Here is a 22,745-nt window from a genome sequence, read left to right on the forward strand (position 1 = left end):
CCGACCAGCCCACACCAGTTTCCTCTGGAGGCACTCTATTTCGCGAAAATAGCTAGCCGGCACCAAATCCAGCGTATTTTGCACAGCATACAAGAACCGGGGGAGGGACATCATTTTGAATAACGCCGCACATCCCAAGGGAGATAGGGGCAGATTACACCACGCCGCCACGTCCGACCGGAGCCGAGCGAGCGGAGGAAGCAAATTCCGATCATAACGCAGCACATGGTCAAGCGAAATATAAATCCCCAAATATTTGAAACCATCAGTGCAGACCGGGATCGGACAGACTCGGGGCAGAGAAAGAGGGTCACTAGTAAGCGGAAAGATACAGGATTTAGACCAGTTGATAACCAACCCGGAGTTGCGGCCAAAAGAGCGCAGTACGTCAATGAGAACACCCAGCGATTTGCGGGGGGACGTCAGATATAACAGGATGTCATCGGCATAGAGGGAGACTAGGTCCTCAAAATCCGGAGACCAACGAATACCTTTTAGGGAGGGTTCCCACCGAAGCCAGGTAGCCAGCGGTTCAAGCGCAAGCGCAAACAATAACGGCGACAAAGGACAGCCCTGCCTCGTGCCACGCCCGAGGGCGAAAGGCACCGAGGCTCTGCCATTAACCACCACCTGCGCAAGCGGCTGTTCATACAGGAGTTTAACCCAAGCGATGAATTTAGGGCCAAAACCGAACTTGGCGAGGGTGGCCCACAGATAAGGCCACTCAACCGTGTCAAAGGCCATGGAAGCATCGAGAGAAACCAAGATGGCCGGCTCACGAAGAGATCCCGCCCTCGCGACGACGCCATGCAGACGGCGAAGGTTGAGAGCAGTATTGCGCTGGGGGATAAAGCCGGACTGATCTGGATGAACCAGTCCGCTGATCACTGTAACCAGTCGGTTCGCCAGTATTTTTGCCAATATCTTTGGTTCAGCGTTCAGAAGGGAGATTGGACGATACGATGAGCAACGCTCGCGGGGCTTGCCATCTTTATGAATGACCACGATAGAAGCCAGCCTCTGGTCCCTGGGAAGAGAGCCAAGATCTCGCGAGGCCGCAAACATACGCAACAAATACGGCGCCATTTTGTCCGGACACAACTTATACAACTCAACCAGTATACCATTGGGGCCAGAAGCCTTACCTGAACGAAGGGCGCGAATGGCAAGCGCAACCTCATCAGCGGAAAAATCAGCTTCCATGAACACCTCGTCAGACTCCGAGAGACTGGGCAGCGCAAGGTCGCGAAGTAACAAGCACGAGTCCTCCTCCGGGAGGCCCGAGACCGGGGCATACACGACCCGAAAATGCTGAGCAAACACCTCAACTATCTCCACCGGTTCCACGACTCGCAGCCATCATCTCTCTCAATCACAGGCACCACACGATTCATTCTGTCTCTCTTGTCCAGCCACGCAATCAACTTCCTGGCCTTATCACCCACATCGTAGAGTCGCCCTTGTTGCACTCGATGCAGCGCCTCAGCAGCGGCAGTAACAAGTGCCCTGTATTCAGTTTGCTTAAGAGCCAAAACATGCAGGATCTCAGGCGTCACTCCAGCCTCCAATCGCCCCTCAAGCACAGCAATCTCAGATTCCAAACTCACCACCTCCTCTTGGCTGCGCCGTTTCTCATCGGCCACAAGGGATAAGGTCTGACCTCGGATCACCGTCTTATAGGCCTCCCACAATGAAACAGGGGAGGAGACAGATCCCTCATTTTCTGCAAAATAATAGTCCACACATTTGACCACCTCGGATCTGAGTCTAGGGTTCTGGACATGCCACGGATTGATCGGGGCGATACGGCCCCCCGTCCCCAAACAAACGTCTAAGTGGAACCACACCGGGGAATGGTCCGAGATCCCTCTAGCCAAGTGTCTGATTTCACGCACCGAGGCCAACTGCACCATAGGCACGACAATATAATCAAGTCTCGAGAGACTTCCGTGAGCCCCCGAATGAAAGGTATACTGAAGTTGGCCAGGGTGCAGCTGTCTCCAACAATCGGCCAACCCAAAGGCATCAAGGAATTTCCCCAACCACAACTGCGAAGCAGGGAGGAGCCGGGGGGGGCTACGATCACACTCACCACTGGCCACTGAGTTGAAGTCGCCACCCAGCACAAGCAAGCCTTCAGGCAAGCCCAGAATGATCTCGCCCAAGTCAGTGAACGTAGTAGACTGCAGCCCAGGCGGAACATAAATAGACAATATGGAGATCAATTTCCCCTCCCATCTCCCGGTAATGCCAGCATAGCGGACCCTGTCATCCAACAGTGTGGTATCCACCTCCAAGGGAAGGGAGTTCCTGACCAGGATACCAGCCCCTCTCGATCCCGAGGTGAAGCCGGAGTGCGCCACCAAACGATAGCCCCTCCTGTGCAAGGCGTGGCACGTGTTGCCCACCAAATGGGTCTCCTGAAGCAGGACCACATCCGGGGAGCACCTACTCAAATATTGCAACACAATCCCACGGTTTATCCTGTCCCCAAGACCATTAACATTCCAGCTCAAAACCCTAAGCCCCCTACCCCCCATCCCTGAAACGAACCGACCGCACTCCCCACCTCGAAACAGTCAAGTGAAAGCAAGCGATAAACAGAGCACAGCCTCGAAACAAACAAGAAGAAAAAGGCCCACCCCCAAGGAACCCAACAGTAACGAACCCCCCACCCTGCACCCCTGCGGAAGACCCAAAAGCCACCCCAACTTGCAGTGTGCCTGTCGCCCCATTAAACTAACCTACAGAAAGAGAGAAAAAAATCCCCAGAGGAGGAAGATCCCTCAGACCCCCCCCACACCCCCGGGCAGTCACATAATACTCAAAACACAGTCCGGCAGCCCCTGCGATGTATTCCGGCTTGCCAACGTAGACTCACTGCTCCTGGTCCTCCACGCCTCCCTCGGCTCCTCTCAAGTCTTCCGGGACCTCAGTACGCTTCGGTAAAGTGTCCAACCAGTCACTCACCACCTCAGGGCGGTCAAAGAAAAAGGCACGCTCAGCATGTTCGATTCTCAGGCGGGCCGGAAAAAGCATGGCATATTTCAGTCCGAGGTCCCTGAGGCGCCTCTTCACGCCCGTAAAGCCCATCCTCTGTTTCTGGACAGCTTGCGTGAAGTCCGGATAGAAACTTATTGAAGCATTCTCAAATTTAACGGGCCCAGTGGTTCGCGATGCTTGCAGGATAGCGTCTCTATCGCGAAAATTAAACAGTCTAGCTATAATAGGCCGTGGAGCGGCACCCAGCTTCGGCTTGCCACCCGGAACACAATGGGCCCTCTCGACCGCAAAAAATTTACTGAGGCCCTTCGCCGCAAGATGCTTCAACACAAGGTCCTCCACCAGGATATCAACAGGCACATCGGTAGAATTCTCCGGGACACCAACGATGCGGACGTTATTGCGCCTGGCCCGGCCCTCAAAATCCTCCAACCGATTGGCAAAGAGGTCACAAGTGGTCCGAAGATTACGGACCGTGGTCTGGAGGTCCGAGACATCCGTGGTCAGACTGGCGGTCTTGAGATCAAGAGACTTGACACGCTCGTTTGTTTTCCCAAGGGCCGCTCTGTTGAGGGAGACATCAACCGCCACCGTGTCTATTTTAGCAGCCAGGGTCTCATACTGCTGGCCCATACTGGATTGAATACTCGCAATGGCGCCCATCACGTCTTTCAGAGTAGGCTCCTCGTCATCAGGAGCACCTTCCCCGGCTTCTTCCAGGGCGCCACTCGAGCCGCCCGGGGAGCCCTTAGGTCGAGTAAAGCGATCAATAGTCTGAGATTGGGTGGCCCCCCCTCGGGACGAACCCCTCACGCCGCGTCTCTCGACAACTGTCCTGCCCGTCATGGCCGGGGCGAAACTTCAGCGGGAAGTGCGAAAGTCAGGCAGAACAGCCTCCGTCGTGGCGGGCACCAAATTGCGAGTGAATAAGGGCACAGCTTAAGCACCAGGCCGGCAGTCGCAGAGTAAGAACTCAGAACGGGAAGTGGGCTGGCACAAGGAGCAGAAACGAAACCGAAAGCACACCATGGGCAGGGGGCGTGGCCTACCAGCCGTTGTTGTTCGATTGCCACCTGGCTACCGCGGGGACTTGAGCCCCCGGTTGGCATACGTGGTAGGCCTCAAAGTTCAGGTCGCAGTAAGTTCAGCGTGCGACGGCCAAAACGAACCATGAAAAGAGCGCTGGCATCAGCAGGGTGCCAGTGAGAAATATCCGTCGTCAGAAGCAGGATAGATGACAGGATAATCGCCGGAGGTGGAAGAGGTCCCGGGAGCTCTTAGCTCACGCGTCCATCTTGGAATCGCGCGAAGCTCCTCCCCCCACTGACGTATTTCTATCAAAGGTCAGTGGTGTTTCCATCACAGCACCAACCACCTCAGCATATAACAACACAAATCCACCCAACCAGCTATCCTTTGACTACACAGAGTGTTGGGAACACTCATCATGCTCTGTACCCGTCAACTATACAGAATGTTAGGAACCCGCAATATTTGCCCTATCCGGTGCCAGTCCCCGATTCCCATGGATGGAACTATGTGCCAGCTAGATCCTACAATGCCAATAATAGAAGAATGGATCATCTAAAACCATTCACACCACTAGAGACCACAAATAGATTTGACATTTTTAGTGGCCTAGATGACTGTGATTGATGTTTTATGACATGGGGGGGGTGAGGGAAGTGGAATAAGAATTCCCAGTGTTGAGGGTGTTGTTAACGTAACTGATGTGTTGGTGAATCCTGGGTCCTTATCTTTGGTTGAATTAGTAACTAGGGATAGATCTATCTTGGGTGAGAGTTGTACCCAACCAAATGTTACGGTTGTACCTCAGAACAGTTTGAGTAATATGATAACACCTGAGGATGTATCCTTGGTAGTACAACCTGAAGTTCTCTCTAGCTGCAGGGAGGTACAAAAGGTAGTTCTCGAAATGACAGCAGTAACAAGGGAGCCAGTAAAACTGATCTCCTGGAACATAGCCGGAGTCTCGAAAAATTTGAGGGACCCAGAATGGGCTAGCTACATTGAATCCTTTGACTTCTGTATGCTACAGGAAACCTGGGTAGTTGACACACCACACAGACTAGGGTACAAGACTTATGGTATTGGTGTGATTCCATCTAGAAGTGGAAGGCCCTCGGGTGGATTATTAATTTGGGTGAAAGTACATCTAAGGGCGCGTATTGAGGTGGTGGATACAAACTCCCTAGATATACTAGCATTAAAAATTACTGTACGCGAAGGGAAAAAACTATTTTTAATAAATATCTATAATAGGCCATCATCCTCATTAAGTGAATCTTTAACATTATCTAAACTAGATTGCTTTCTAAGTAAATTGGATGGCAAGGAGGATCTCATTATCCTGGCTGGCGATTTAAATTGTAACTATGAGCCAGTCATGGGTCTTAGTGACATTTTCGAAGAGGAAGATCAGGCTATCAAAATCCCGACCATGGACAATGTTAAATCAGTCAAATGTTCAACCTTGGCTCTTCAAATGAATAAAATATGTACAGAGCACTGTCTTAGGGCCTGTAATGGACGGTTACCGTCTGATAGCTTGAAGAAACCTACCTTTTGTAGGAGGAACTGCAAAAGTAATATAGATTTCGTGATTGCTTCCATATCAACTTGGTCGTATCTTCTTGATTTTGAGGTAAAGGAGAGGCTAGAAAGTGACCACTTTCCTTTAGATCTCAAAATGGAAGCCTCATTGTTAGAAGACACAGTTTCTTCTCCCCTAGTAGAAGAAAGTAACGATGACAATACTGAGATCCATATTAGTAATAATAGACGATCACTTAAATGGCCATTCATATTGGACCATGGCGATATCCTTGCAGAAATATACCCACTTTTCGCAGGCTCCTTTGGACCATATTTAGATTTAACATTGGATGAGGAAAACAAAACTCATTTTAGAACATTACATCAAAAAAATGTTGATGTTGTAAAACTTTTAGTTACCAAAATGCCTAAGAAGAACCAGCAAAAGACACCGAATTTGTCTCACAGCAAACCCTGGTATGGTAGAACTTGCAGAGAGTCCAAAAGGGCACTTTTATTAGCGATTAAATCTAAGTTACCTTTAGATATCATAACAGCTAGGAACAATTATAAGACTGTACAAAAGGCTTCAAAAATAGCTTGGGAAGAAGAAAAATGAGCTGATCACGTGATAACGTAGCATTCTGGAGGCTGGTAGCTAATGGAAATCTTGTAGGGAGAGTGGTTAAGGACGTCTATTTGGACGAACAAACCTGGATTAACCACTTTACTCAACTTTATAAAAAATATGATGATCCCCACATAGACATAAATGCCCCAAGCTATGAACTCCCAATAGAGTATCTGGACTTTACTTTAGGGGAAACTGAGCTGGCAATAAGCCAAATAAAATCTGGCAAAGCCCCAGGTCTAGACAAGATTCCGGGTGACTTATATAAGCACGATTTAAAAGTATGGGTACCATATATTAATTATCTGTGCAATAAGCTATACCGTACTCTAGACTTCCCAGAAAGTTGGAAGGGAGCCGAAATTGTTTTAATTTTTTAAAAAGGAGACAGGATGGACCCCTCCAATTATCGGCCAATCAGTTTAATGGACATACTCCAGACAATTTATGCACGACACATTTTATTCCGTGTCAGTGATTGGCTGGAGGAAAAGGCAATTCTAACTAGATACCAAGCTGGATTTAGATCCAAAGTTAGCACAATAGACCAGATCTTTAGACTCTGCTGCCTTTACTGGAAATATGTAAAGATCAAAAGGGGTCATTTATATGTTGCCTTTGTTGATTTAAGGGCAGCATTTGATTTAGTGCCTCGCAATTTCCTATGGAAAACGCTGAGTGTAGTAGGGTTGCCTAATAATTTATTAGTTCAGATTAAAGAGCTACACGAAGGAAACTTCGCCCAAATGGCGAACTAACCCCTAAAATTCCCATTGAGCGTGGTGTTCGCCAAGGTTGCGTACTGGCCCCTACGTTGTTTTCTATTTTCGTGAATGACATTCCCTCATACTTAGAGGGATGTAAAAACGACTCCCCAAAACTGAACGGTGAAAAGGTAACATCCCTATTATTCGCTGATGACACCATCTTGATTTCCCAAACTAAAAGAGGTCTCCAGGCACTATTGAACTCCTTCCGTGAATATTGCAGTAAGAAGGGACTGGAGATAAATGGGAAAAAGACCAAATGTATGGCCCTAAATCCAACCAAATCTGATAAAGGCTGTTTAACCTTAAAAGGAGCAAAACTAGAATCGGTCCCCCATTTTTCTTACCTAGGGGTGACATTAGACTCCAATTTCTCTTGGAAAGCTCAGATGGAAAAAAGTAAGTTGACATTTCTCCAGAATGTAAAACCTATCCTTAGGGAACAAAGCCTGAGCACTAGCAAAGCCGTGTCTCCGGCGATTGAACTTTTTAAATTTAAAGTTCAACCAGCAGTGCTATACGGTGCAGAAATTTGGGGCCCTGGGTCTAAGGACAATTTTAGTGTCCTGGACAATAATTTTATGAGAAGTTTGGTAAGGGTCCCGAGAGGCACTCCCCTAGTGCCCCTTCAATTTGACCTAAACATTAAAAGAACTGATCACCAAATTATAATACGCCCATTGTTGCTGTGGGTTAGATTATGGCGGGTACCTGAATTACAAGACTACAGGGACGGGCTAAAAGAAATTATGGAGCTTGATAATTTAAAAGTCATCCCGTGGTTCAAACATGTTAAAAGTTGGTTTATTAAAATAGGTCTGAAACATTTTTGGGAGAACCCGGACCAACTACCATCCAACCCGAAACTAATTTTAAAAAGGGCCTTTTGGACTTTTATTGTCAACATGATCATAAGCGCTCCAACTGGTGGGACCTTAGTAACAAAATTCCTCACTTTTAAGGATGTACCATTATTTGAGACCTTTATGGATGAAATAGAGCCCCCTCTTGCCAAAACTTTATTTTTAAAATTTAGATATGGATTTCTCTTAATAAAGACAACTTTGGCACGTTGGGCTAGGGGCTCAAACACTTCATCCACAGTGATAGATGAATTTTGCTCCTTGTGCGAATGCCACCAGATAGAAAATGAGAAACATATCCTCTTTTTTTGTCCTGTGTATGCACAGGCCAGGAAAAGATGGATTAAACCCATATGCCTATTGCTAGGCGTGAGATCATGCACACAGGCTTTGAGAATTCTTACAACTAACACAACTCAATCAATAATATTTAGTGTTAGTAGGTTTTTACATTCTATTTTTTTCCAAAGAAAAAAACTGGGACACCAATTGTAATTGGGGTCAACTCTAGAGATAGAATTGGTCTACCCTTTAGTAATTAGTGGGGGGTCCATCACAGAATTTTATTGTTGTCTGTGTATTGATTGTCTCTAATATGAATTGAATTGCTTTTAGCTAATGGTTTTAAAGCTTTATGCTGTAAAGTTCCATGCTGTATTGTTTCTATTTCTTTTGTTATTTTTAAATGTAATGTATATTTCTTTTATGGCAACCAAGCCGAAATAAAGAATTTTGAAATGAAAATGAAAATGAATCACTTTTCAAATTCAATTAGTAGTTAAAAGCAATTTGCAAATGGTACAATAACCAAAATATAGTTTTTAAAACATCTATTTGACTTATATCAATAGCAGAAATATTGGAAACAAAAATGTTGTAGCCTTTAAATAACATATAAATAGTCAAATATATCGCTAAACACAATATTGACTACGTTAATATTGTCCAAAATAAATTATTGTTATCACAAAAAATTAAAATAACAATGTTTTAAGTTAATTATTTTATTAAATAAACATTAGAAAAATATATCAATGTTCTAACATTATAACCATTTTTCATTACTAAAATACATTTAAATTACCCCAAAAATATACACTTCAATACATCAAATTATTAATAAAACAATCAAACAAGTATTAACGTTTAATTATCAAACAAAAATAATTATAAAGATATCTATCTATCTATCTATCTCTCCATCTATCTATCTATCTATCTATCTATCTATCTATCTATCTATCTATCTCTATCCCTCTCTATTATCTCTTTAACTTTGGAAACTACAAAGAAATTACTACAACATTGTACTGCTAATCTACCAAAAAAAGGTAACATTCACATACCTAGAAAAAGTCACACAAAAGTAAGTTCATTTACAATATTACTAAACACCAATTCACCCTAAAATAGCAAAACTAAATTTAAACTACCCCAGCCCCCACTACCTACCAACAAACCAACTTTTTAAATAAAACTAACACAGTTTTTTCCCCCATCAGAAAAGGAGCCACCTAACCCACATTGCAACACCTTCAACATAAAAATTGCAAATAAAGACTGCTTTTCCAGGAAGGACAAATACGGAAGTATAAAATAGGCAATAAGTACCATAATTTTGTATGTCAGAAATAAATGTACTATACATTTTAAACATTTAGGCCCCCATTAGGATGGAGGGTGGACTTTGCCCGCCCACCATCCCATCGTGGAAAGGGACCGCCCGCCATAAGGGCAGGGGTTCCGTGGGGGGAATTAGGATGTGCCCGCCACAGTGGCGGGCGCAACCTGTATTTTTAACATTGCGGCGGGCGGTGCATTCAGCACCGCTCGCCGCAATGTTAAAAATACATGTTGTGCATTTCAAAGCACAACGTGACAGGCACCACGCGGTGCCTGCCAGATTGTCCTTTGAACCCCCCATGTGCACCCCCCACCCCCCTGGAGTCCTTGGGGGCCCGCAACGGGCCCCCAAAGTAGACTCTGCATGCCTTTCTGCGGCGGCAAAGGCATTGGTAAATTCCCATCCAAATATGGCTGGCGGTGTCTGATTGACACCGCCACCATATAAACCCTTTCCACCCCCGGAAAAGCGGCGGACGGTCTTTCCGTCCGCCGCGGACCCGCCAGCCATGCTAATATGGCAGGGGGTCATTCTGGCACGGATGGCGGGCGGATCGCCCCCGCCATCCTAATGGGGGTCTTAGTTCTTTGTATTATTACACTATTTTCAGACTTAGGGCCAGGCAAGTCAGGCAGGTAATTCCACAGAATGCGCATCACACGCAGTACAATACGAGCAAGGGCGACGTCACAGGGGAGGTACGAGGAGCACTGGAAAGCTCTCTTCAATCGCACGCTCCCATTTCCAAATCAACAAAAGTACCTTGAAATTGACGAGATTTGTCAGCATAAGGAGAATCAAAGCTGGATTGCCACATGAATCTCCACAGGAATCTCCAACGATGACAGATAACCAGGGGCACGACAGCCTGGCGTGGGACGCCACAACAACAGTGGAAAAGGAGCCACGCGGGATCGGCCAACAGGCAGCAGGTTCACGGCTGGATGGGGAGGCCGAAGACAGGACAACTCGTCGCCAGTGAAAAGAAGTACAAGGCAACCGCAAGTAGGTACTTCATTTATTGTGTCCCGTCAAGGCAACTCCCAGGCAGCATCTGCCACTAGTGGAACAGACCATTCCAGAGTGCAAGCCCACATAGCACATCCTCACTCACGAGCTCCCAGCACATTCCACAGATCCCAACACAGAGCCTACATCCTGGAGGCTTAACAGGAATCCTTGGTGGAGTGGAGACTGGTAAGTTAGACTTTGCAATGAGTCACTAAACCTAATGCCCTGTTTGCTTTCAAGTTAAATGTTGCTAATGTGTTCAGTACAATTTATTTTATATAGAAACCCAACTATATCAGTATAATCGTTTGGCTTGCCTGTTTGAATGTATTGAGTTGTATTTAAGATAACATGTTGCAATAGCCATTACATTTCACATGATGTTATGGTGCCTGTAAGTGTATGTACTCTAAATAAAAAATAACGTATATGTGTTTCACATATTTAATGTGTGTTCTCTTTTTACTGCAGATGTACACCATGTATGTTCAAGTTACATTTTTGAAAGTTAAGTAATGCCTCATTGAAATAACTGCATCTACCATGATGCCTTGTTTGTGTTTTGTGAATATCATATTACTAGGTATTTTCGCTCATTCTCCCCTTTCAAACTTTTTTCACATATGGTAAAGTGTCATTTATTGATCAATTCCTATTTAATGTTTTCTATTGAAAATGTTTGTGTTGACGTTGTGTATGTTGTCCTTTTCTTGTCATGTAATGGAATTAATGTAATGAGTTGCACAAATCAAAGTTTGTTGAGATAAACATTTTATTATAGTAAATTTGAATGCTGAATATAAGCGGTATCTGTGATAGATTTATTTTGCACTATTAATATGATGATTAATCCTAAATATCCATCTAAGTTGTGTCATTGTCTGTTTTGTAGCCTGCTAGGCCTTGGACTGGTTATTTTCACATTTCTCTTCTCTACTGCGTTTTGTTGAATTGTTGGTACATTTCATGTATGGTTACACCTGAAAGGGGCCATTTAGCTCCTCCTTCCTTGATTACATAATCTGCCGTTTGGACCTCTTCGGAAAAATGCAAACTCTGACCGTTAAAAATACAAAAGAAAGTGATCATGCAATTTTGTATTTGGGAACAGAGATCCCTCTGCAAACCACCGATGTATGGTCTCTGACTCACCTAAATTGAACCGCAGAAGCAGAACAAAACAATGGGCGTAAAAAATAGAACTCCAATGCAATTGTTAAAATAATACTGCAATAATTTCTTCAGAACTGATCGTCTGAACCGATGTATGGTCTCCGACTCACCTAAATTGAACCGAAGAACCAGAACAAAACAATGGGCGTATAAAATAGAACTCCAATGCAATTGTTAAAAATAATACTGCAATAATTTCTTCAGAACTGACCGTCGGAAGTTTAGTAGCCGACCCGATAGCATTTTACGAGGATACTGTATCCATGATTGTGACCTTTTTTATCGGTCATACAATCAGGCATGGCAAGCGTAGAGGACATTCACCCTTTAAGCGTCCAGACTGTGTAACCCCCAGCTTAAATAAACTGATCAGACTGCAATTTTTCAAATATTCTGGGCCAGACAGAAGGAGATCGCAACGTTAAGAAAAGTGCATCAACGACAAAGGGAGACAATTCGACGTGCACAAAAAGATATAAACTGGATGAAGAAACTGGCACAAGTAAACATCTCCAATCTTCTCCTGTATCTCCTCCGAGTGGGAAAAGTATCTACATGAGCTCTATAAACCAAACTCTCATGATTTGGCTAAACCAATACAATCCTGGACCAGAAAGGAGGAAAAGCTCCAAGCTGCTTCAGCACCAACTCCGAAACAAATAGCCCATCATATAAAGTCCACAAGATCATCTGCAGCAATAGGCCCAGATAAAATCCCGTATAAAGTTCTCCAAAGTAATCCCGAAGATTGGAGCAAATTTTTGGCCCCTTTATTCTCCCACTGTTTTTCCACCGGGAGAATACCAAAATCGTGGCAGGGGAGTATTGCGATAACTATCTTAAAAAAAGGTTCCCGGTTGATGTTCAATAATTATTGTCAGATAGCTCTACTGAATGCTACCGGTAAGATCTTTGCAGCATGCGTACTGAATCACCTGAAAGACTGGGTATTCTCTACAGGAGTGATACCAATGACTCAGCCTGGTTTTTCGCCCAAAGCACTCCACTCTCTAATGGATAATATTGCAGCCCTGCAAATCGTGATAGATAAATATGTAGTATCAAAGCAGCAGGTTGTATACTGTGCTTTTATCAATTTCATCACTGCTTTTGATCGCGTAAATAGCCAAATCTTTGGACTAAGTTAGTGAAGCCAGGAATACTTAACAATCTACTCACCATAATTATGGGTGGAGAAAAGGAATTGACAGGAATAATCCCTACGAGGAATGGATTAAAGCAAGGCTGTGGTTTAGCTCCTATTTTATTTTCCCTATATAAGTGACCTCCCAGAGTGTTTTCCAATAATTAATAATTTCCCGCCAAAAATAGCTTCAAGTGACATACATATTTTATATTTTTTTATTCTTTTTATTAACAATTCAAGTCGACTTCACAGGTTACAGCCACGAAGGCAGAAGCATTGAATCAATTCTTGTCATGATTACGGGTTACATAGATACATCATGATAGTTAACAATTACAACAGGACCCTTGGATCTTCTATCTCAGGAACAATGGGGGGAACAGAAATATTGCCTCTATACTCGTCCCATTTACTCCAAATGGAAGACCACTTTCTAGGGCACCCCATGAAACATAGACCGTTTTTTCATGAAACATGCACCAATCCATATCTGTTTTCCAAGAATCTACCTTAGGTAGTGCCCCCGCCCCCCACATTTATGCTATATTCCGTTTGGCCACCATGTGACCCAGCGTAACCCAGAGACATACATATTTTAATGTATGCCGACGATGTTGTAATCATGGATCTCACTCCCGTAGGCCTACAAAGAAACTTAAATGCTCAAAATCGCTATGCAAAAGAAAATTTCATTATTCCAAACATTTCTAAAACAAAAGTTGTTCCCTTTAGAGGGAGAAAGCAATATCTCCACTTCAACTGGACATTAGGCGATAAGCCATTAGAGAGTGTTAAGGAATATACTTATTTGGGGAGAATTTTTACTCAGACATTACAAAATTCCTCCCATCTTCAGTACATCGGTCTGAAGGCTGATGCCCATGTCGGCACACTAAAGAGATTTTACTCTTCCTCTGAGAGCAGACACTTTTCACCCTTGCTCGAGGTCTTTCGTTAAAAAATTCCACTAATTTTAACAAACGCCTTAGAATATATTTCGATTAAGGCTTGGCATCCAATAAATGTAAGAGAAGGGATTTTATTACATAAACCTTTTGAGAGTTAACCAGTCAGACCCTGTCCAAGCAATACCCTTAGAGTTATCCTTAGCTAGTGGCTATTCAAAAGACATCACAAATATAGTGCGCTTGGCCTATAATCTTTTATGTGCAGACCTAGGGTCTTTAAGGTATGTTTTAAAATTTTAGACTTTTAGAAACGAGTCCTCACATCATACTTTCAATAAGAATCTTAGTATTGCATTAATCTGGTCTGGTTGCTCGAGAGCACTTTTGGAAGCATGGACTTCCGCACATGTGAAGCTTTTTCTAAAGAACCTGACTCCAAGAATAAGCTATGATCTGGATGTAGTACATTGTTCACAGCTAAAATACTTTGCACACCTCATAGATACATTAGAATACAAAACTCTGCAACAATATTTATATTTTTCTTTAAAGCACAGGGTCCAGCGCACCATAATTTTAATGAGGTTGGGGATTCTTCCGCTAAAGACACATACTTTTAAATGGGATAAATCAGAATACTCCACAGAAATTTGTGATCTGTGCAAAGGAGGAGTGCAAGACTTTTTACATGTGTTGCTAGTTTGCCCAAACGCGACTTTGTTAGTGGCCTGGCGCCGGTATATAAAGCCTATATGTCTCAGACACAATCTCTGCTCTGCACAAAGTTTAATTGAGTTTTGTAAATCGCCATCTGATGAATTTGCTTGCTATAATCTGTATAAATTCTAAAAAAGCTTTATATTGTTGTTTTAATGTCAAAATAATATAATTGTTTTATATTTTTAAGTATGTATTTGTCGACCTAAGTCGAGGTCTAAACCAAATTTAATAAAAATCTTACAGGATGAATCTTAAAAGATGTATAATTACTAATTTCTACATTTCAGGACATCCGTATTTTTACATTCTCAATAGGTCCAACAGCCAGAGCACGTGGCCCGCCATCTGCCACTCAGAAAATCCCCACTTCAGCCCGGGATCAAGCATCCAGGGATGACTACACTCTTGCAAGTCTGGATGAAGAGTAGCAGTCTGGCCCATCTAGTCTCCTAGGGCAGACGGCTCCAGTGATTCTCACTCGGCCCAGACCTCTATCTCCCACCCCAGCTGTTACAACACCTCAGCAACCGGATAAGTCAACTTCCTGTGTCCAAAGCAATAACAAGCCGATCTTGTGTCCCCTAGTCCTGATTGTTGTTGAGACACAACCACCTACAGTTCAGCCAGGAACCAGTGGTATGGCTCACACTGGGTCAAGGCCACAGGGTAGTGGGGGTAGGGGTCATAGAGGGACACTACAGACCAGCATAGTGAGGCCACTCGGTTGGCTGTCACCTAGGCCACCCTCAACCAAGTCTTTTGATCCCTCTATCAGTCCCAATATATGATGGGCCAGGTACTCACAGAGCTCTTGGACATGAAGCCGTTGCAGAGGGAGCACAATGTACAGATGGAGAATGTCAACTCCAATTTAGGCTCCCTGACTGGAGTGCTGCGTGACATTCACACACACACATATGTGCTTTCCCAGCACCATCTAACTCTTTCTGTAGGCCTACTACATCTGTGCAAGCCACAGGAACAGAGGCCCTGCCACAAGTAGAAACACCGGCACCCACCCCAGTCCCTGCAACTGTGGGTCACCCCCTCACCTCCACCACAGGAGGGGACGTCCATCCAGACTACCCGCAGAAGAGGATGGCAAGACCTCTAACACGACAAGCAAGAGACCCCAAACCTAATTTCCTCTGGTGTGGGAGTACGATTTACTGTAGACTATTTCTGGGCACATTTACCTTTCTGATATATAAAATGTCAAAAAGCAAATTATTGTGTAATCATAAATGAATTGCAAGTAGGTAATGTTTCTCTCAAGTTCTCAACCATAACAACAAAATACAAATAACTCATCAAATAGTAATTGTTCACATTTGTCAAAGATTAGTCTGTCAACATGTTCACAAACATGACAATTCTTACCTGAAACAAACACGCAGTGCCATTTTCGCATTGCTAATTCCAGACCTTGCCAACATTGAAAGGGATAGAACAAAAACAACTTGATTCAATAGGCAAATCTTTATTCATTTATGTCTAGCTGGAGCTAGATCATTGGACTCACATAAGGAATCCCACACCAATAACATCAATAGTCAAAATCATGGCAGTGCTACATTTGGCAGACACGGTACCATTCCAATACACTGTCCCAGTATCTGGGAGTATGTCTCAACCAAAGTGGTGTGCCGCAAGACTTTTGTCCTATAATGATGAGCCATATCAACAGCTTCATATACTTTACACTAAATGAGGATTTAGGCAATGTGAAGGGATTTTAGTATGCTTTGGCTCCACTACCACATGTGGTTTTAGCAGTTGAAGGCACACATATTGGCTTAGTGGCAAACACAACAGAGAATGAGTCCAAAGCAATCTTCAAAACCTCCATACAATCATTGTGTACGTTGTCTTGGTACAAGATATGTACACCCAAAGTCTCTGCCTGCTTTGCCCAGGATCAACCCATGGTCCCTTTGTACATCAAAACAGCATCATATAACTGCAAATGTCACAACTTTGGAATGTCCAAATGAAGATGACATGGTGAAAATACCTAAAGCAGATTAAAACTAAAAGATACACACAACTGACACATTACAAAGTCATCTTTTTGAAGACACATTTCCCAAAACACAATCAGAGATAAACAATCAAAATGAACATAAATGTGAATGTGTCAAAACTTGAATCAACAAAGACCTGTGGCCAGGATTTCCCTTAACTTGCCCTTCCAAAAAAATGTCCAGCACATACTTTTTTCCTTATTACATTAATAGTATTTTAGCCTTTAATGTGATAATATGCAAAGAGATACTTACAATCATGTGAAGAAGTTGTCAATGACATCCTAATGTAAGTCAACCCCCCTCCTCACCACTATCATCTTAATTTGTAATTTCAGGATACCCACTGGGTGGCTGTTCATGGGCCCCATATTCTTCGATGTAAGTGATTTTGCATCGCAGGGCTATGTTGTGCTGCATGCAGTAGGCCATGGCGAATGGGCACACCTTATCGGGTGAGTAGAGGAGGGCTCCAAGACCATTCTTGTACACTCAGCTAAATCTGGCCTTTTAGAGCCCCATAGCCTGCTCCACTGGCCTCCTAGTTCTTCCATGGGCCTCACTGAAGCAGACTTTTCCTGGTGTTGTTGGATTCCTCAGCGGTGCCAACAACCATGGTCGGTTAGGATAAGCTGAGTCTCCTAAATGAAAAAAATAGAAGAACCCAAGATATGTAACAACATTTCAGATGACTCATCTTAAAATTACCCAACCAATATTATGTCAGATTGTATTTCCCAACAAGCAAGGCATTCTCACTTTCAAATTGAGACATTAACAGGGGTATGATGCTGTTCCATAGTACAAAGGAATCATGGGCTAATCTGAGGAAACGCACACAAACACTTGTGATGTACAAATCAGCTAAGCAGACAACTTGCACATTGATTGAATGGAAGTGCTTCCTAATCCGGTAGACTTGTTCCCTGGCTTGTGTTGGCACTAAAGCAATATGTGTGTCATCAATTGCTCCAACCACATGTGGTAGGCGACCCAAACCATAGAAATCTGCCTTCACATTAGCAAACTCCTCATGTCGTGTAAACTGGATGAAGCTGTTGATGTGTCTCTACACTGATGAAAGAACTTCTTGTAGCACACCATTGAAAGTTGCTTGTGACATTCCACCCAATACTACTTCAGTGTATTGGAATGATCCTGTGACCACAAAATCAAGTACTGCCATAAGTTTGACAATTTGTATAATAGATGTGGGATTTCTGTTGTGAGTCAGAGGATCTGGCTGCAGCTGATGACATAAATCGAGTATAGTTTGCCTATTCATTCTGAACTTTTTGATAATATCCTGTTCTTCCATGGTGGCAAGGTCTGAAAATGGGCAGTACATTTGAGGCTGTCGTCACCGCACTCTCCCAGGGTTCAAATATCTACATTGGAAGAGTTGTGAAAGTTTTTAAACATTTTCCAAATGAATTATTTTTGATTATTAACACAAATGAAATTTTGTGCTAATAATATATATGTGTCCAGAACAAATTTTAACCTAACTCTTTTTTGGTCTTTTTCACAAATTTCATTTTGTACCTGTCAAATGTTTAAATATGAAAGAATGTATTAATTACACATTTCTTTTTTTTTTTAAATTCAACCAAAATGCATTTATCGGAGGTGTAAACAACAGCGCGCAAATATCGCATTGAACCACAATAACGCACTACTAATAAAAATAATTTTTTTAATATGCATGTCCTTCAAAGTGCGAATTTGTAAACAAGGAAGCCACCATTTTTAGTGGTGATGACGCACTTAACAGTCACAAACCCCTTCTAAAATGACGGGTGCCTGACCTCGCCGTCAGGACATTTGCAATCAGATGTCCGCAGCAGAAGCTGACTGCGTGGTGGGTGTTCAACTCCATGGCGGACACAGCTATAGGCTAACGTGTGTGAAAGCAATGTACGAAGGCCAATGGCTGTGTCCGTCTCCGCTAAACATCGCATATGTCACATACATGTACGCGGTGGTTCAAAAAATTCTCACTTGCCTCCTAACACTGCAGCCATCAAGACCTCCTTTACTTTTGCTGCTGTTTGTGACTTCTGGAAGCAACAAGTCCAGTATGAGCAGGTAAGAGGACCCTGCCTTCATGCCAGAGGAGCTGGAGTTGCTGACACAGGATGTCCTTTGCCCCAATGGCCAGCTCTATTGCTCACCAAAGGAACAGGTACATGTTTAAATGTATATGTGAATCTGTCAGTTTTTGTCAGTAAACACAGGTAACTATGTCCCTTCGAGTTCCTGAGTGAAGTGCAGTATTGATGTAAAGTGTCATATATTTTGTTCCTTACATAGGACACTAATGTTGGGGATTTGTAAGAACTTTACAATGTCAAAAAACAACATTAGTATATTTTGTGTGTTTAAAGCCCTAGATTCTATTTGGTGTCAATGTTCATATATATATATATATGTATATGTTTGAATTACATCTGAAATGTAGAAATCTCACATCATGTAAATTAAAAAACGGAGTATATAGTCTTTACAACTGTAAATTTATATGTTTTCTGTAAAAACCAAATAAAAATGATGTTAGCTGTATGTATCGACCCACCAATCAAACAGTTAATTGGGAGCTACCGGAAGCTCCCAGGCCCCTTCAGAGAAGCACACAGGCTTCAGGTCAGTTATTAGGTGGACACAAGGTTCCTTTTTCATGTAAAAGTTAAAGGAAGGCTGTATTAATTTGATAGCATGATAATCAGGCTGCAGAAAGCAGCAGGGCCTGACAATGAGCAGTGCTATTTCGGAATCATGGGCCAGGCTCGGGCTGAGTCACAGGGACAAACAACTGAGGTATATCTGTCATAAAAATATTTCCTTGTCAACTCATATTTGGCGGGGTACGCCAATATATGCCCCTAAATGCTTTTAAATGGACAGCAATTGAAATGGAGTGTCACTTAACTTCTTGGGCTAACACCTCATCTCATTTTACTCCCATTTCAAAGTTTTTCATGTCCAAACTTCAGGCCTCCTATTCCCAGTACCCAGTATTCACTGTGCCATAAATATGTATGCAAGATGTATCTATTTACAGGAAGCACACACCATTCAAGTAAATTGGCAGTTTTTTTTAACCAGAAAGTGTAATAAATATGAGAGATTTCCTTTCTTTTCTTCTATTGCAGTATTTTCTTTTCTTCAAACAACCTTCCTTTAGCCAACACGAGTTTCTTCGTCTTCGGGAGGTAACCCTAAGACTTTGTCAGGGCTAATAGGATTTAGTGGTCACACCTCCTTCATGTAAGAGGTCAATACACTGAGCAGACTAGCTCCGATTTATGGGACCACATCGTTATACCGAGCCCCACATACACCTGGCAGTTTATTCAGCTGTCATCATTGTACATTAATCAGTACAATTCCTACTGCTTAGAGCACCTTTGGGACGATATCAGATGGCAACAGGGAAACGGCCATTACAACGAAGCCGTTTCCACGAAATCGTTAACCACGCATGCAGTACAACGCATGCGTGGTTACCACGAAAGCCTTTACCACGCATACCTTTACTACGAGGTTTGTAGTAAAGGTATATGTGGTAAAGGAAAAAAGTTAAAAAAAAAGGGGGGCTTGGGGGGTCTCCCCCCCCAAAAAAACTCACCTGAAGTCACGTCGTTTAAGAGAAATCGGAAAAAACCTTACGCTTTCTCTTAACGACGTATGACGTCACCACGCCACCAATCGAGGAAAATGTTATGAGTGGTAAACGAATTCCGTTGTAACGCATGCGTGGTAAAGGCATGCGTTGCAACGGAATTCGTTGTAACGTCATACATTCATGGCAACAAGACCTATTGACCTGCTACGCTGGCTCACTCCACGCAGGAGGTCTGACCACTGAAGCCTATCAGCAAACTAGCCCTGACAAAGTCGTAGGGATACCTCCCAAATAAAAGAAAGGAAATCTCTCAGTTTTATTACACTTTCTGGTTAAAATAACTATTGATTTACTTGAATGGCACGTGCAACATATAATTAGACATCGTTTCTCAATCTCAGGATTGTAATAAGGGGAGTAGGGTGTATCTTCCCAATATTGAAATCACCACAGGCTAAAACCCTGTTCTTGAATACGTATATGAGACAACTATATGAGCGCCTGACACCTCATAAACACCTGGTTCTGTAACTTATGTATGCAAGATACTGCCCTTTTTTACATGTGAGAATTTTAAAGTGCAGACAAATGTTCATGATATGAAATGTTTGGTCGAATATTTCTCTGCACTTTTAAATTCCCCCAATTCAGAAGAACATACAATTGTATGTTTGTGTCATCCATGTAACGGTGCTGCGTATGGCAAAAGCTGTGTCTTGTGCTCCAAGTACATACTACACAGACTCTGTCACCCGTACAATTATATACCATTCATACGTACACATGTTCGTACATCCCCAAAGAACACGCCCTCACTGACTCACATGGCAGCCCTTTTGTAGTGCCCTCAGTCATAGTATGTAATTGATTTACTTACCGGTGTGGGGCCAGGACATTCTCTCATCGGGAATTTTTGACAATACTGGACGGGAAAAGGAAATACCTGTCATATCGTGGACGCAGCACTAAAACCAGTCTCCTTAAGTAGGCGGATCTGAGGAAGACAACAACTCAATCAAAAGCCAAAGGGAGGAAGGAGGAAGTCAAGGAGCAGGAGGAGGGCGTGAAGGGGGCAGACAGAAGGAAGACAGCTGTCACTGTGGACGCCGAGAATGAGGAGACAGGACTGAATTAGGAAGGACCAGGAATAATAGCAGTGCCAGCAACAGGGAGGACAGATGCAGGACTGCCGGAAACAACCGAATACTCCCAAGAGCAAGACAACGTCTGTCAGCCCCAAGGAGAGGAAGAGGACTCCGAGACTGGACCCGAGGAGTGGTGGTTGGTCACGGAGGACACCCAATGACTGGTGCAACTCAGGAGAGTTGGGACTGTGTGGGGTGAGTGACGAATACAGGAATCGAGTGGGAGGAGGGAGGGGGAATATCACAGGCATAGCTCACGTGGTGTTTGGTGGTGGGAGAACGTTACCGTCAACCCAACATGCTAACACCTGCACGTTTACCTGCTTTAATGGATAAAAGTTCGGGAGCCCTCATAAAATAAGGACGAAAGCCATAAGAAAGATTTTTCCCTGAAGCTTTTTTTTTTTTTTTCCTCTACACGTTATTATTTCTTTTCCTTTTCTTTGGGGGCACAAAATATATATTTTTTGTGTGTTAAAGCAACCAAACAAAGGACACCATCGGGTACACCTGTCCCAGATAGGAAACAGACGGGCACCACAATTCCAGAAGGGGAAAGAAACATACCTGGTGATCACTTCTGGTGTGGGGAAGAAAATAGGAAAACAGTTCAAACCCATACTCACAGTTCGCATACCTTTTCTTTTTGTTTCTGTTCATGCAATCCTGGGGACCTCCACTGGTGTTGAGTAACCTGGAAGGACAAGAATATCCTGATTAGCACAATAAGGAGTTTCCCTTATGAATGTATAAACATTTCACTATCAATAAATATGAATAAACAGACATCATTGAGCCATCAAAACAGCTGTGTCGCATTTACCTCCAACCCAGCCTTCTGAAACCCCCAGAGTAGTTTAAGCCATAATATCTGGTTCTATGGACTTTAGGCATCAAGTCAATGAAGCTGTCTGTGAATGTGTCTGGTAACAATGAGCAAGTTGTTTAGCTTTCAGTAGTTCACAATGTTTTGCACTCATATGAAGCAGCTCACATCCCAGAAAATGTAGGACCCCCCCCTGGGCTAGATGATGTCACTGGCCTGGATTAGTAAGTGTAGGACATGACAAGGGATCAGGGTAATCAACAGATCCCTACAGAAGTGTTTATCAATATAATTGTTTTGGTCAGTATTTGAAAATATGGTAACTTAAGAGTCATGCTTGTGATGAATATAGTAAAATTGTGTTACATCAATACAGACAAACAAAAGGTCACAAAACCATTTTTTCCTTTCATTTCTTCTATCCAGACAGGTCAATGCCCATCAGAAGTGGGAAATCTGGAAGGCCATTGCTACTAAGGTACCTCCATTGCAGGAAGAGAAAGCCAACCAAAGTCCACACGGGCAGTCCTCCCAGTGGAGAAAGCACATGCTCCATACCCTGACCTCCTTCATGGCCTGCATTCTTGCGGTGGCCTATCATTAGCTTGATGGGCAGTTGAGAGCCCAACAGCAGCATGAAGGGGGTAAGTGTCACATTTTACATGACTATTTTGTTGTTACAGCCAGGATTTTTCCCACCAACATTAAGAGTGACCTGTGTC

At 43.4% G+C, this 22,745-nt stretch overlaps 1 protein-coding gene across 1 annotated transcript in view; it reads left to right on the plus strand.

The window, feature by feature from the left end:
• PEBP4 (phosphatidylethanolamine binding protein 4) overlaps positions 1-22,745 on the plus strand; it is a 2,262,838-nt gene that overhangs the window by 2,199,430 nt on the left and 40,663 nt on the right. The window contains exon 7 of the mRNA XM_078665387.1: positions 18,448-18,612. Within this exon, the coding sequence (XP_078521513.1) occupies positions 18,448-18,612 (165 nt within the window). The remainder of the gene's footprint in view (positions 1-18,447; positions 18,613-22,745) is intronic.

The sequence above is a fragment of the Lissotriton helveticus genome, chromosome 11 (assembly GCF_964261635.1).
Source record: "Lissotriton helveticus chromosome 11, aLisHel1.1, whole genome shotgun sequence".
Classification (NCBI taxonomy): Eukaryota; Metazoa; Chordata; class Amphibia; order Caudata; family Salamandridae; genus Lissotriton; species Lissotriton helveticus.